The 15,382-nt window shown below is 35.3% G+C and overlaps 1 protein-coding gene across 9 annotated transcripts in view; it reads right to left on the bottom strand.

Annotated features, from left to right (window-relative positions):
- The window catches only part of RPS6KA3 (ribosomal protein S6 kinase A3), a 115,777-nt gene that overhangs the window by 39,240 nt on the left and 61,155 nt on the right, over positions 1–15,382 (bottom strand). For all 9 annotated transcript variants that reach the window (XR_007124678.1, XM_047715081.1, XM_047715083.1 and 6 more), the window contains 4 exons: positions 12,511–12,592; positions 4,366–4,446; positions 3,258–3,337; positions 2,552–2,658 (listed from right to left, as the gene is read on the bottom strand). Coding sequence is in view for 8 of the 9 variants with exons in the window: in XM_047715081.1 (XP_047571037.1) it covers positions 2,552–2,658; positions 3,258–3,337; positions 4,366–4,446; positions 12,511–12,592 (350 nt within the window). In the remaining variant the exon portion in view is untranslated. The remainder of the gene's footprint in view (positions 1–2,551; positions 2,659–3,257; positions 3,338–4,365; positions 4,447–12,510; positions 12,593–15,382) is intronic.

The following is a 15,382-nucleotide window of genomic DNA, read 5'->3' as shown; positions in this document are numbered from 1 at the left end:
ACCATAGCACATATTCTCCCCAATGTCCATAACCCCACACCCCCTCTCCCAGCAAATGTATTTATTTAAGATAACCATGTTCACCCTTTACCTTTGTCTTTTAAAAAAATTTTTTTATTTTTTTTAAAAGATTTTATTTATTTATTTATTTGTCAGAGAAAGAGTAAGAGAGAGAGAGCACAAGCAGGCAGAGCGGCAGGCAGAGGCAGAGAGAGAAGCAGGCTCCCCACTGAGCAAGGAGCCCGATGCGGGACTCGATCCTAGGACGCTGGGATCATGACCTGAGCTGAAGGCAGTGGCTTAACCAACTGAGCCACCCAGGCGTCCCCACCCTTTACCTTTGATGTATTACTTTCAATAGGCAAAGTTCCTTTTCAACTACTAATAATCATTTTCAACCATATTTATTATAACAGAATTCTGGTTTAAAAGAATGTGGGAAACCCCTTACAGTGCATAAAACAACTGGTCTAAAAACTGAAATTTCTTCCCAAGTTCTATATGATGGTATATAGTTGGATTATTTAACAACTAAATGTTACTTCAACTAATAGTGTCATCTAGGCATCTTTGTGAAAGATCTCACTTCTTACTTACATTTGATCTTATTTGACTCTTAAGAAAGCCCCATGCTGTATACATAATTTTATGACCAATGCTAATCTAATGGTGCAATAAATACATTCAACTAAATGATATAAAACACTAACAAATATTTTTATTATGTTTAATATGTTTATAGTAATTTTTTTCTTCTAAGGACCATATACTTGAATATTTATTCTCACTAGGAATTATATTTTGTGTCTTTATAGTGCGAAATCAGGAAAATGATGAGAAAAAACAAAACTTAGTAATTATCTGGGGAATAACAATGGATGCATATGAAACTTATCCAAAACCAAAATGTATGAAAAATGAAAGTAAAATGTGAAAGTATAATAATTTCAAAATGATCATGTAAATAGGATCCCAAAGGATCATTTCCTGTTGTAATATATAATTTAAATTTTACATGCAACATTTTTTTTTTAATTTTTATTTTTTTAAAGATTTTATTTATTTATCTGAGAGAGAGATCACAAGTAGGCAGAGAGGCAGGCAGAGAGAGAGGAGGAAGCAGGCTCCCTGCTGAGCAGAGAGCCCGATGCGGGGCTCGATCCCAGGTCCCTGAGATCATGACCCGAGCCGAAGGCAGCGGCTTAACCTGCTGAGCCACCCAGGCGCCCCGCATGTAACATTTTAATGTAAGTAATATCCAAATTCTTTTTTTTTTTTAAGATTTATTTGAGAGATACAGAGAGAGTGTGAGTGTGAGTCAGGGGTGGGGGACAGAGGGAGAAGAAGAGAATCTTAAGCAGGCTCCATGCCTAGCACAGAGCCTGATAAAGGGCTCCGTCTCACAACCCTGAGATCATGACCTGAGCTGAAATCAAGAGTTGGACACTTAACTGACTGAGCCACCCAGGCGCCCCAAATACTAGCTTCTTGATACTTGCTACTACAAAAACAATGGGAAATTTGCTCAACTCACACTAAGAATTTGAAATGATGTGGAGAAGAAAATTTTCAGGGGCTCAGGTCATAATCTTGAGGTTGTGAGACTGAGCCCCACATCAGGCTCCACACCTGGTGTGGAGCCTGCTTAAGATTCTCTCTCTGCCTCTCCCTCTGCCCCCTACTCATGCATGCTCTCTTTCTCTCTCCCCACCTCCCTCCAAAAATTCAATAAATGGTATTTGAAGGAAAGCATTAACTCTATGCTATCCTTCATACCAAAAAATTTCCAGATGGAGTTAAAAGTTAAAAAAGAAACCATAAAATGAGAATGTAAGTATCTGATTATGGGATTGGAAAAGGCTTTCTAAGACTAAAAGTCATGGAAGAGATAACAAAAGTCTGGTAGATCCGACTAAGAAAAAAATACTTGTATAGGTAAAAATAGAATAAGTTATATTAAAATACAAACTAAAAAGACTATTTGTAATATATGTCAAATGGTTAAATTCTTAATTTCTAAAGGTATCTTATAAAACAACAGGAAAAAAATATTCCAAGATAAATGAAGGCCACGAACAGAAAATCACACAAAAATAAAAACTGTCAATAAACATATGTACATGGATTTCAATCTCATTAAAAATAAAAATATGCAGTGGCGCCTGGGTGGCTCAGTGGTTAAGTGTCTGCCTTCGGCTCAGGTCACGATCCCAGGGATCAAGCCTGGGATCAAGCCCCACATCGGGCTCCCTGCTGGACAGGGAGTCTGCTTCCTCTCCCACTCCCCCTGCTTGTGCTCCCTCTCTTGTTGTGTATCTCTCTGTCCAATGAATAAATAGTCTTTAAAAAAATGCAAATGAAAACAAGATAACAATAACATATTATGATTGGCAGATTTTTAGAAGTATAAGATTACATAGTGTTATCAGAAATGTGAAGCACAGGTACTCTAATATAATTCTTGTGGTAGTTCTACAAAGTAATTTTATTTTTTATTACCTCTTAGATAATTTTATTACATTGTATTCAACTTAGTAGCATAATTCCTTACTTTTCTGGTTTTAAGTCTCTATAGATTATTCCCAGGCTATGTAGATGGTCTAAAGCAAGTGCAAGTTCGGCCAAGTAGAATTTGACATCTTCTTCTGTGAACATCACCTAAAATAAAATAATAATTTTTTGTCTTATTTTCTGTGTCTGTAGCTTTTATTTAAAATTCCATCCTAGAGTTTAAATATTTAAAAAGTTATAAACACGCTAATCACATGTAGTTTTATCCACTTTACTAATGAAAGGAAATTTGCGAAAATCCCTGACTGATCAAATCAGTCAACTAATCACTTTCTGAATGCTAAATGTGCACTGTGGGGGAAATAATTTTACATTTTATTAAGTAACATCTATATTCGGATTGTGCCATTGTTGCCCTACCACAGTAACATCTTAGAAATGAAAAGTGATCTTTTAAATGCATGCTGAATTTCCAGTATTAATTGTTTAAGGATACCCTGATATATTATTTACTGCTTCTGAAAACTGGAACTAAAAGATGCAGGACAAAGGACAAAGACATTTTATCAATTTAAAGTCCCACTTTCAGAATAATTTCAAAAGGTAGGAAAATAACTCTTTTTGGCTCTAATTAAGACTCTTGTGCCACTAGAGAAAACACGATAAACATAATATTGAAATATAACAAAGTTTTAGTTAAAACAGGATGCATATAGATAGATTAAAAATAAAGATTAATTACATACCTCTTTGGATAAGCGTGTAAACAAATCTCCTCCCCTGAGAAAATCCAAAATAAGATACAACTTCCCTTCAGTTTGAAAAGCTGAATGAAGAAATGAGAATTTCTGTTTAATCTGCCAGTTTATTTTTTTGGCTTACATTAGGTCAACTCATTCACAAATTATTATTATTGAATAATGAATATTATATTATTTTAAGCAAATTAATGATTATATCATAGATCTAAATTTATTTTTTTATGAGAAGATAACCACTGATTTCTCTTAGTGTCCATGTGGAAATGTTAAAGGCAGAGTTTTTTATTATGGAATCACTAGAACATTTGTTGCATTTTCTTCAGGCCACAGTCTCCCAGGAATACAGTAGTTTTAAAACATGTGATCAATCACATGGGTGGCTCAGTGGGTTAAGCCACTGCCTTTGGCTCAGGGTCCTGGGATCCCACCAGGCTCTCTGCTCAGCAGGGAGCCTGCTTCCCCCTCCCTTCTGCCTGCCTCTGCCTACTTGTGATCTCTCTCTGTCAAATAATAAAATCTTTTTAAAAAATGTGATCAATAGGAAAAATTCCCAAGATGGTTACTTAACCATGAAACAAAATACAAGAACCATATCACTTAAGTGCAGGAAAAATGTGGGTTTAATTACACAAAGCTTTAATTACACAAAGAATCACCACAACTTTACCCACTGAGAGAAAGCATATACACCTTTGGGGAAAAGAAAGGTGATAAAAGCTTCAGGATGTTGACATTAGGGATCTTTCTTGCTTTTAAGAAAAGTTGGGCTAACACATATGGACTATAAACTGCTGGTACACTGTTACTAATTATATAATACAAATATATAAATATATAATTAACTCCTTATTATAATAAAGAACAATGATTATTATTACCTATTCCTATGGCTACCACTCAGAAACATAAGTATAAATGCAATAAAGGCTTCTAAAGTTTAAGAAGTAATGGTTTAATTTCCATGATTTTATTTATCTGTTAAACACATGTAAATATACACAAGCAAATATTTATGTACATTAATATATCTGAATGCACTTAGGGAGTGGAGGATCAGGTGGAGGGATGAGGTTCCAAGTGGTTTTGAACTTACCATAATGTAACTTGACAATAAAAGGATGATTAACTTCTACCAAGATATCACGTTCCATTTTTGTCCGAACACGATCTCGAACTACAAAATATTGTACATATGGCTGTATTACAATAGCTTTCAGTGACAATCTTTAAAACAAAATCTCTTTGGTGCCTATTTTAAATTAAATTATGCTAAAGTATGAATTCATATTTTCATACATACCAATAAAACAATTTATATGTACAAATAAAACTACTAGTCTCAAATTTTTTAAATTAATGTATTTTTTACTAAATTATATAGCTAGACAAAATTGTTCATGTTTATAAAATCTGTGCTTTACATTTAAAAATACATACAGAGAACATATCAGAATTTTAATCAGATGTTGGCTTTAACATCAAATTTATAAGTATTTTAATCAAAGTTATAAAAAATGACCAAAAAAGAGTAACTTTTTAAAAAATGAAGCATCCCAATGAAATACTAAAACACACAAGAAAATGGAATAGGTTTTACTAACCCCTACCAATCTTATCAACTCAATTTAACAAGCATTCATTAAGCAACTATAAAATGTGACAGACATGGTGAATGATGGGTATACCCAAAAGGTCTATTTTGGGGGAAGGAGGGGAGAAAGGGGAGAAGAAATAACGTGGTACAGCTGAAAGAGCAAAGGCTTTTTGGAGTTAAATCAGATTCAGATCTGTGTAATCTTAAGCAAGTTACCTACTCAAACTCTTTGAGCCTCCACTGCCTCTCATCTATGAAGTAGAGATAACACCACTGTACCTTTGTAGGCTGTGTGACCATCTGAGATAAGGTCTGTACATCCCAGAGCCTGGTATATAGGAGTTAGTCAATTAAATGGTAGCTATAGAACCATGAATATGATAAAGGGATAAAATGACTTATTACTAGCAATAAGTAGTACAGAAAGAAATTCAGGGAAGGAAAAGATGAGTAGGAAAGCATGAAGGAAGAGGTGGAGTTAGGCACTTTTGGAGTGGAATTTAGATGGATGGGAAGGTCAGACCTAAAGAAGAGAAGTCTAGGTATGGAGTACCAGAGCAAGCAAGGACATGGAGGCATGTGTAAGGAAGAGAAAGGAACCAAATTGGTATGGAAATTGGGGAGGTTAAACTGGGAAGACCCAGATTCTTGACAGTCTGGAATGGCAGATAAATTTACATTTCGTCTTATAGGTAAAGCTCTCTTTTTACCGATCAATGATTCCCTGAGCAAATTCTATGTAACCGGTACCATAAGACACAAATACAAACAAAATATTCTTCAGGAAGCTCATAATCTGATGGGAATGACAGACAACTAACTAAATAGAATACATTCTGGTAAGTATTCTGTGTTGGTAGCTCAATGGATTTAAGAAGTGAACATGATCATTCATTAAAATTTCATTATTTTATTCTGTTGCATAATAAGGATAAATCATAAATGACTTGCATTCTTCAGGCCAGAAGGACTGAATGGTTATGTCAAAGACTAAGCAGAAAGAACCAGGAAAAGAGTCTTCTGTAGGGGTAGGAGGGTAGGGACAGAGAGAAAGATGAACTGGTATTCTTTTCAATATAAAGTGACCAGATATTTAAAAACAGAAATAAGACCCCTGGAAAAAAAGAAACAAAGAATCTAAAACAAAATCCTATGATTCCCATTCTACCAATTTTCCACTTTCAATTGGGAGATTTCAGTGCCAGTGAATGAAAATGGGCAAGCCAGATATAGAAATCATTTTGCTCTTGAGATCTACAAAGCTCTTTTAAGTGACTTGTCCAGCAACAAGTATATCAAATTCAGTATCACTCTCTGATTTCATTATCTTATCCTATCACAACAACTGGTGTCTTCTATCCAACAGACTGTTTCTATTATTTATATAAATGAGGTTCATCACCTAGGTCTGCTGATAACTCTGTTCCAGTCTAGCCCACATTTGTGCTTTTATACTGCTACCCATATGATCTTGGATTCAGTTTCTATTACCTTAAAGCTGGATTCCAAATTTCTATCTTTCGATAATTATACAAAGATTACAAAGCTTATCATTTAGAACACACCTCTCTGCTCAGTGAGCAGCAAAAATAACCATCATTATATTTACTGCATATCCCTCATCTATTATTCTATCACGATGAAAAGAACAATTATTTGGGAGTCAGGAACTACAGGTTTCAGTGGCCCTGCTAGTAACTAGATGAATTACCTGCTCAAATTCTTACACTGCTCAGGGACTTCCTGCTTCCTTCTCTATAAAATGAGAGGCTAGAAAAAGATGATTTTTTTCCTATTATGATTATCTTGTGAGGTGGTTTCCTTACATGTAACGCTGATGAAAACTTGTTTAGTTGAAAATGAGCAGCGAGATTTACTTGCTCAAGAACTCCTTCATTTTGTCTAAGGTAGGACTGTGTAATAATTCTAATCTGGTTTCTTTTATCATGTAAAGTCCCACTGACAAATATAAATCATCCTAAAATCAAGAATTTTGATTAGGATATACTGGTTTAGAAGAAGGCATGTTTTATATTGGCTAAACTCTAAACCCTAAAATAGAATTTGTTAATAATGACTCATGCTGGCAAAGCAACCACATTCCTCTGAAATAATTTTTCTCATATAGTAGCTATTAGATTTTAAATCCTCCTTGACTTGAATGTAAGAGTGAACAAGAAGAAATGCTGTTTATGTTTCTAGGATTATGTATTAAGAAACTTTGAGGCCCACAGACTACTGTATTAGGACAAAAGTCCCTACAAACTCAACTTAACACTAATGACTTCTACTTGACCCCATTTATTGTAATAGGAACTCTGAAATGGAAAGAGACTTCTGGTTAAACATAAATGTTTTACTTTCTTCATTCTTCCAAAGCCCCAATGAAATTACGATAATGGAAAAATTATGCATAAGCTCACAAGGACAAAGAACAGGATGAGAAAGCAAGAGCAGAAGATGAGTAAGTGGTAACTTACACAGTAGATAAGAGAAAGCTAAAAGCTAAGCCTGAGGGAATGAAGCCAATGAGAAATAAGGAAATTCTTGCCAGAGAACTCTTTCCAGTTGGCTATTTGGTAACTCTTTTTTAAAGATTTATTTATTTGAGAAAGAGACAGAGAGAGAGAGACAGAGACAGAGAGAGAGGGAGGAGAGGTGCAGAGAGAGAAGGGGAGAATCTCAGGTGTACTCCCAACTGAGCATGGAGCCCAAAGTGGGGCTTGATCTCACGACCCTGAGATCATGACCTGAGCTGAAAGCAAGAGTTGGACACTCAACCAACTGAGCCACCCAGGTGCCCTGGTATCTCACTCTTAAATGTGAAAAAGACAGCAAAGGATCCCCAAGCATTTGAGGAATGGCTCTAAAGATGAAAAACAGTTATAAAAATAAACAGGAAAAAAAGGAATAAAGGGTAACAGAGACAATGTAAAGAAGAGGAGAAAACTTAAAAATCAACGCCATAATAATTTATATACCCCAAAAGAGCAAAGACTATATGGCGCCCATGAAATAAGAAGCTTTAAAAAGGGTCAGGGTGGAAGGAACCAGTATCTTCAACAGATAAACTACCAAAAAAAAAAAAATGGAGACAGAGTTCATAGATTAAAAGACTTATAGAGAATCAACCAACTACAAAATAGAGATATAGATCTCGATTCAAACAAATTGCAAAAAGAAAGATGAATTATAACAATAGGAAAAAGTGGAAATTCAAACATTGATTAGATATCTGTATATTAATTTTTTAGGTAGAGTAATATAGTTATATTATTCAAAAATCTTTATCTTTTAGAGATATATACTAAAATATTTATGCAAGAAATTGTACAATGTCTAGGATTTGCGTCATAGTATCAAGAGAGGGGAAAAGAAAGGACACAAACACAAAAAAAAATTGACCATGAGTTGAGAAATGCTGAGGCAGCAAGGAGGTTATATGGGGGTTCTCCATTTCTTTTGTTTCTTTCTGTAAATGTCTGACACTTTCCATACTGGAAAGTTTTTAAAAATAGAAGAGAACAAGGAAAATCTAGGAAATTAAAAATGATGGTAGAAACAAAAATGTCTACAGAAATTTGAAAGATAATTGGTATATTTCCTAGAAAATAGGGGGAAAAAGACAAAACTAAAAAACAGCAAGGAAAAAAATTAAACGATCCACGAAATCCAACATATTCAAAGAGCAGGAGTTACAAAATGGGGAATAAATGACAAAATACTTGGCCAAAACTGAAGAAGTGAATTTCTAGATTGAAAGAGACCATCCCATACCTGATATGGTACATTTCAAAAGTTCACACTAAAGAAATACCATTGTACAAATTCCAGAACAGCAGGGATAAAGAATTGAGTGGTTCTAAAAACTTCCAAAGAGAAAAAGCAGCTTACGTACAAAGGAATGGAAGTCAGTATTGCAATAAACCTCACAATTGCAACACAGGAAACTGGAAGACAATGGAAACTATGCCTTCAAATATCTGAGGGAAAATTATTTCTCACCTAGAATTTTATACTCAGCCAAATTATAAATTAACTGACAAGGTAGAATAAGGGCATTTTAAGACATTCAAGGTCACAAAAATTTTACCATCCATTCACCCTTTCTGAGGTAGCTACTAGGAGATGTGTTCTACCCAGACTGGAAAGTGAACTGAGAAAGAGGTAGACATAGAATTCAGAAAATGAGATCTCATACAGCAAAGATGTGAAGTAATGTGACTCCAGTATACTATCTAGCTCAGTTAGGAACAGTTCTTATGAAGCTGTAATAATGTGGGACACATGGGTGGCTCAGTCAGTGTCTGCTTTCAGCTCTGGTCATGATCACAGGGGTACTGGGATGGAACCCAGCATATGGTTCCCTGATCAGTGGGGAGCCTCCTTCTCCCTCTACCTGCTGTTCTTCCTGCTTGTGCGCTCTCTCTCTCTCTCTGATAAATCAATCAATCAACCAACCAACCAACCAAGCTGTAATAATGAAAACATTACTGGGCAGACATGAAAGGCAGAATTATGTGTGGGTGGTAGTATGAGAGAACTAAATCCTAATCGCTATGTTAGGAAGTCAGTAAATTGTCACCAAATGAAAATAATCAAAGAATTGCAATTAAGAGTACTGAATGTGGATATAAATGACAGAAATAGCAGTTAAGGAGACAAAAGTCATTGTCTCTGAGGTTCGAGAACTGGGATAGGGAGGAGAGTTGGCAAAACAATATTATTTTATTAGATTCTATATACATATTACTTTGGTAAAAATTAAAATTGAACTTAAGAATGCGCTAAAAATTATCTGACCACTTACTATTCCAATATGTCAAATATTTTCATTTTTCTAGGGTTTCTTCTATAGCTTATATCCATGTAATTTTACATACTTGTGGTAGCCAAATTTGTTGTAACTGTTGACTTACATATTTTCATTAAGTTCCCTTTGGGGATTATAATTGAAATATTTCTTTTAAATAATATCCTATAAAATAGTATAATTTTTAAACATTCCTCTATTTCTCAATATTTGTGTGATTTCCAAATTCTCAACATTATAAATTAATATTGCTATGAGAATTTTCAAGTGCATGAATTCTTTCTCTGAGATTCTTTCCTCAGGTTAATTTAGCAGCAATAATGCTTCTCTGAATTTATTGCAAAACCACTTTCCAGTTTATGCTTCCATTGTATGAAATGTTAACATTATTTTCCATGTATTTCTTTATCAGCAAAATGGAACATTTTTCCAAATATTATTTTATCCCCCTTCATAAAATTTTGAAATCCTTTAGGTAGAGGTTGTAATACTACTTTTCAAGACCTCCTAATTTAATTATTCCTTTTATATATATTATTTGGAATTCTACTGTAAGGAAGAGCTCTCCCTTGCTCCATATTACTTAATTTATGTGTCAATCCATGGATTTTTGTTTGACTCAGTGGTTTGTAATCCATCACTATAATTATTGTAATGTTCAAATTGTTCTAGGTTTGGCCCATAGGAGCCCTGTACTCATTCCTTATATTATTATTTTCTAATATTTGAGGTGTATAATTTCATGATTTCTTATTTATACTATTTTTCATTGTGTGAAAGGCTAAATATTTTTGCAGTGTCAATCTGTTTATAACTTGTAATTTGCTCAATATCTCTTCACAAGTTTCCTAGATGTGTTAAGTTGTAAAATTCAGTCAGATTGTTCAGTTAGATTGTTAGATTATTTTATGGCATAGGGTTTATTTACGACTAATTTTTCCAGGTTGCTAAGGAGTCTTTCAAACAAAATTTGTGAAATCATTATTTCTCATTGTTCTGTACACCTGGTTCGCCATACAGCGTAGCACCTATTCTCTTTGAGGTGTATGCTTTTCAAATAAAATTTTAAATATTTAAAGGAAAATTCAATTGGAATCTTGAGGATATGGAGCTAATTGGATGGCTGGATGAATACTAAGATTCTTAACAACAGTTAGCCTTCTCTAAAAGGAATGGGGCATTTATTTCCTTTCCTGATTTCTTTTAGATTTTTCAGCTTTATAGTTTATGTATATTATGTACAACACAGAACTCATCAAATATATGAAACCTACTTTTGTTGTTTTTGTGAATGACCTCTTTTGTTTAAGTTCCACTGATGTAGTTTTATAACTTGGGAGTAAGCATAAAGTTATACAAGTAGTGACATAAAGTAGGGCACTGAGGACATAATTTAATTCTCTGGTCCTAGCAAGAATCAAGTAAGTAGTGTGCCAGTTGTAGAGACTAGCTAGGAAAGAAAATACATTCAGGAAGGGAGCAAGAGAAAGAAAGCAAAGGATGGTGTTTATAGAGAATTGTAGAATTTCTTGGAATGATGATATCCAGCTTAGGTCACTAACTAGAAAGAATAACATCAGAAATAATAAATGATCATCACAAATATTCCTTCCTAAATATTTTAAAAGCTTTAAAATTACATGTAGGGTGCCTAGGTGGCTCAGTCACTAAGCGTCTGCCTTCCGCTAAGGTCATGATCCCAGAGTCCTGGGATAGAGCCCCACATCACGCTCCTCAATCTGTGGGAAGCCTACTTCTCCCTCTCTCACTCCCCCTGCTTGTGTTCCCTCTTTCGCTGTGTCTCTCTCTGTCAAATAAATAAAATCTAAAAAAATAAAATAAAATAAATAAAATTACATGTAAATTGAAGAGGAAAAAAATGATGTTGGGAATCAATACATTAACAACCAGAGGTTATGGGGTAAAATAAAACTACTAAATAGAAGATTTAAGGGGTGCCTGGGTGGCTCAGTAGGTTGAGCAGCTGCCTTTGGATCAGGTCTTGATCCCAGGGTCCTGGAATTGAGCCCCACATCAGGCTCCCTGCTTGGAGGGAGCCTGCTTCTCCCTCTCCTTCTGCCTGCCACTCTATCTACTTGTACTCTCAATCTGTCAATAAATAAAGAAATCTTTAAAAAAAGAGATTTAGGGAGCCTGGGTGGCTCAGTGGGTTAAGCCGCTGCCTTCGGCTCAGGTCATGATCTCAGGGTCCTGGGATCGAGTCCCGCATCGGGCTCTCTGCTCAGCCGGGAGCCTGCTTCCCTCTCTCACTCTCTCTCTCTGCCTGCCTCTCTGTCTACTTGTGATCTCTCTCTGTCAAATAAATAAATAAAAAAAATAGATTTAAATATTTTAGAAATTATGTATAATATCTTCTAAATGACTATTTACCTAAAAGAGTCAAATCCTATATAAGATTGTTCAAAATCAGAGGCTTAAAATAAAAAACTTGGAGACCAGAAGTCAAGATGATAAAGTCCTTAAAATAAAAGCTATTTTTCATTTGATAAATCAGTAGGTTTTCAAAACATTAAAATAATCACATTAATTTGAAGATGAAACAAACCCAGTCTGAATTTTCTAAACATTTATTTGCATGAGCCCAAGATGAATTTATAAAACTTTTTCTTTAACATGGCAACGCCCATTCTCACTAGTCATGTGATTCCTAGCCCAGTAGGAAAAATTCATTAAAATAAAGTTTAAACTTAAAGATAGTAACAGGAACAGATTCAGAATGTAAGTAACTGGCCTAGGAGTCACTGGAGATCTGTTGAGACCTTCCAGTTTGCTTAGACTATGCAAACAGTATAAACAGTTATAGCACTTACCTTTCAATGTGGCCTTCTTCAATACTTTCATGGCATAAAGCTGTCTAGCATCAGAGCCTGAGATTTTTTTGACTAAAAAAACCTGTATTTAAATGAGAGAGAAAATAAGTTTTACAAAGTATCACAAACTATGCCACTGTTAAAAGTAAAACCCTTCCAGTAATACTGTGTATTACTAAAGAGATTCCGTTATGCCGTAGATGCTTATTTTTCTCATGTATCAATTATAAATACAATGAGTCGTAAACAGTGGTAATAATTTGGGGTGCCAACATAAGTGAACAAATTGTTTTCTTTCTTTTTGTTGTCTGCCAATTCCCAAAAAGCACGTAACATATAAGACACAAAAATCTTTGAATTGTGTAATCAGATAAAAGTCCAACATGTTTAAAGTATAACATAAGTGATCATTGCTCTGCTTTTAACAAAATAAAAATTCTTTTGATCTGATAAAAATTGTCATACAGGAGTGCCCCTGGACCACAATTTTCCATTGTGATTAATCACTGATAACTGGTCTTTTCTACGTATGAAAACTGCACATCAATTTCTCATAGCTGGGAGGAACAATTTAAAACACACTGAAGAAGCCTATTCACAACTATTTAATGTGACTCAAGACAGAACCCTACATTTCGATCTTTGAAAAATCAAATTATCACATATACCTAAATATGAAGAACACAGTTCCTACGTATGTTACTGTGCCTCTTGATTTTCCAAATTATTTTCAGCTGCTTTCAAAATCTAGTGTGAAATTTATGCAAAATGAATAAAGCCTGCTCTACATAATTCACAGTCATGCTATAACATGGCTAATACAAAACTATACATCTTTCCTGTTCATTTTGACCATTAGGTCTGTGATCTTTTTTTAAAGTTTTTATTTCAATTCCAGTTAGTTAACATACAGTGTAATACTAGTGTCTGGTATACAGTATAGTGACTCATGATCTTTTTCATTCAATCTTAATCATACTCACTAAATGGACCTGAATTTCAACTTTTTTTCTTCTAACTATTCTTTCCCAGCAGTTGCTATTGAGTTGCCACAGATGGGAAGAGAAGCAATTATAATCAAGAATTTAACTTTCAGGTCAGCTCTCAATTATCTGCTCTAGCATGCCAGGCTATTAGCAAAAATCAAAAAATGCTACATCCAACAGATTCTAGGGCGAGGCATTCTCATTTTGAGAAACTGTGCCAAAGGTGATTGGCAATGACCTCCAAAGTTTAGTGAAGAGCACCACAACCTGCACAGAAACCTAGATGCACTGTGTGTTCCTCTCCCCAAATCACTCCCTCTTGTCCTTCTATGATGCCCCACCCTTTAGTTCCTTTTAGCCAGTTAGCAGTGAGCTAAACTAGGGAGAAAAAAGCATTCTTAATCAGGTTCCTAAGATGGAATGATGTTCACATGTTAAAGGTAATCAGATTATTAATATTTTTAAAAAAGATTTTATTTATTTATTTGACAGATCACAAGTAGGCAGAGAGGCAGGCAGAGAAGAGAGGAGGAAGCAGGCTCCCTGCTGAGCAGAGAGCCCGATGTGGGGCTCAATCCCAGAACCCTGGGATCATGACCCAAGCCAAAGGCAGAGGGTTTAACCCACTGAGCCACCCAGGTGCTCCTATTAATATTTCTGAACAGAAATAAATTCTAATTAGATGGAGATAATTAGGATTTATTTGGTATTTATTCTTAAGATTCCCTAATCAAGCTTCTTTGTGCCATTCCACAAGAGAAATTCTCCCTGTGGATTCCAAACCTTTTTCACCCTTCTTTGAAAGTACCTTAACACTTTTCAGCACTTCTTGGTTTGCAAAGGACCTTCACAAGCATTTGTAATACATCATCATGATAATTTTGGGAGACAGGTGGACTAAGGAATGCCTATTTATAGCTGCCCAAGCTAGGGCTTAGAGAGGTTAAATAATTTGACTAGTGTCACAGTGGAGGTACTGAACAAGAATCGGGCCACCACCCAGTTCTGTGCCCTTGCTCAGGCACTCTTCATCTGTTCCCTCTGGCAGGTCACCAGTTAAGGGTAGCAGAAGCAGCAGTGGTCCAAGATGCCATCGGATCTTCCCCAGCCAGAGCATTCATGACCTTTCGAACCCCCCATGAAGCTATTCTAAGCTCTGACAGGTCATCCCTGTTTCCTTGGCTTACATGGGCTTTTTAGGATGAGTAAGAAAGGAGACGCCCTATTTTTAATGTTTGCTATTTATAGTAAGGTATTTAAGTTACTTTTAAAGAAATAAAGGGAGATGCATGCTAACTCCTGGCAACTTTAAATACTGTGTTCCCTAAAAATCTAACATATAAAAAGAAACCAGTCTATTTGGGTTTATCCATAATATGACTGCATGATAATACAATTTCATAGCAGATATTATGTGCTTGGTCTTTTATTATTTGATTCTCACTCCTAACCTATGAGGTCAGGACTATTACTTACTCATTACTTCTTTCCAGAATTATATGCTAGGTACTGTGCTACTAGCTCAATGCTAAGACATGGTACAAAGCATGTCTCCTGCACTCATGGAAAGAACACAGAGTCTCGTGGAGGAGCCATTGAGCAGTTACACACATGAAAAACTGCAATTGTGGTGAGTGCTGCGAAGATGAGGTATATAATGTTCTGACAAGGTAAAATAGAATTTGACTTAGAATGGCAGAGAAGACTTCTTTGAGATCATAAACATGAGAGGCGCTAGTTAAGATGAGGAAAGGGTGGGGTGGGGTGTTTCACGAAGTGGAAATCGCATGCGCAAAGGCTTTCTAGTGGGATGGAGCCAGGTGCTTAAAGACTGGAAAAAAAAGGGCCAAGTAGCCAGAACATGGATAGTGAAAAATACATAAAGT

The sequence above is a fragment of the Lutra lutra genome, chromosome X, assembly GCF_902655055.1.
Source record: "Lutra lutra chromosome X, mLutLut1.2, whole genome shotgun sequence".
NCBI classification, from domain to species: domain Eukaryota; kingdom Metazoa; phylum Chordata; class Mammalia; order Carnivora; family Mustelidae; genus Lutra; species Lutra lutra.
Note: the sequence above shows the minus strand (reverse complement) of the source record. Positions and strands in the feature narration are given on the sequence as shown.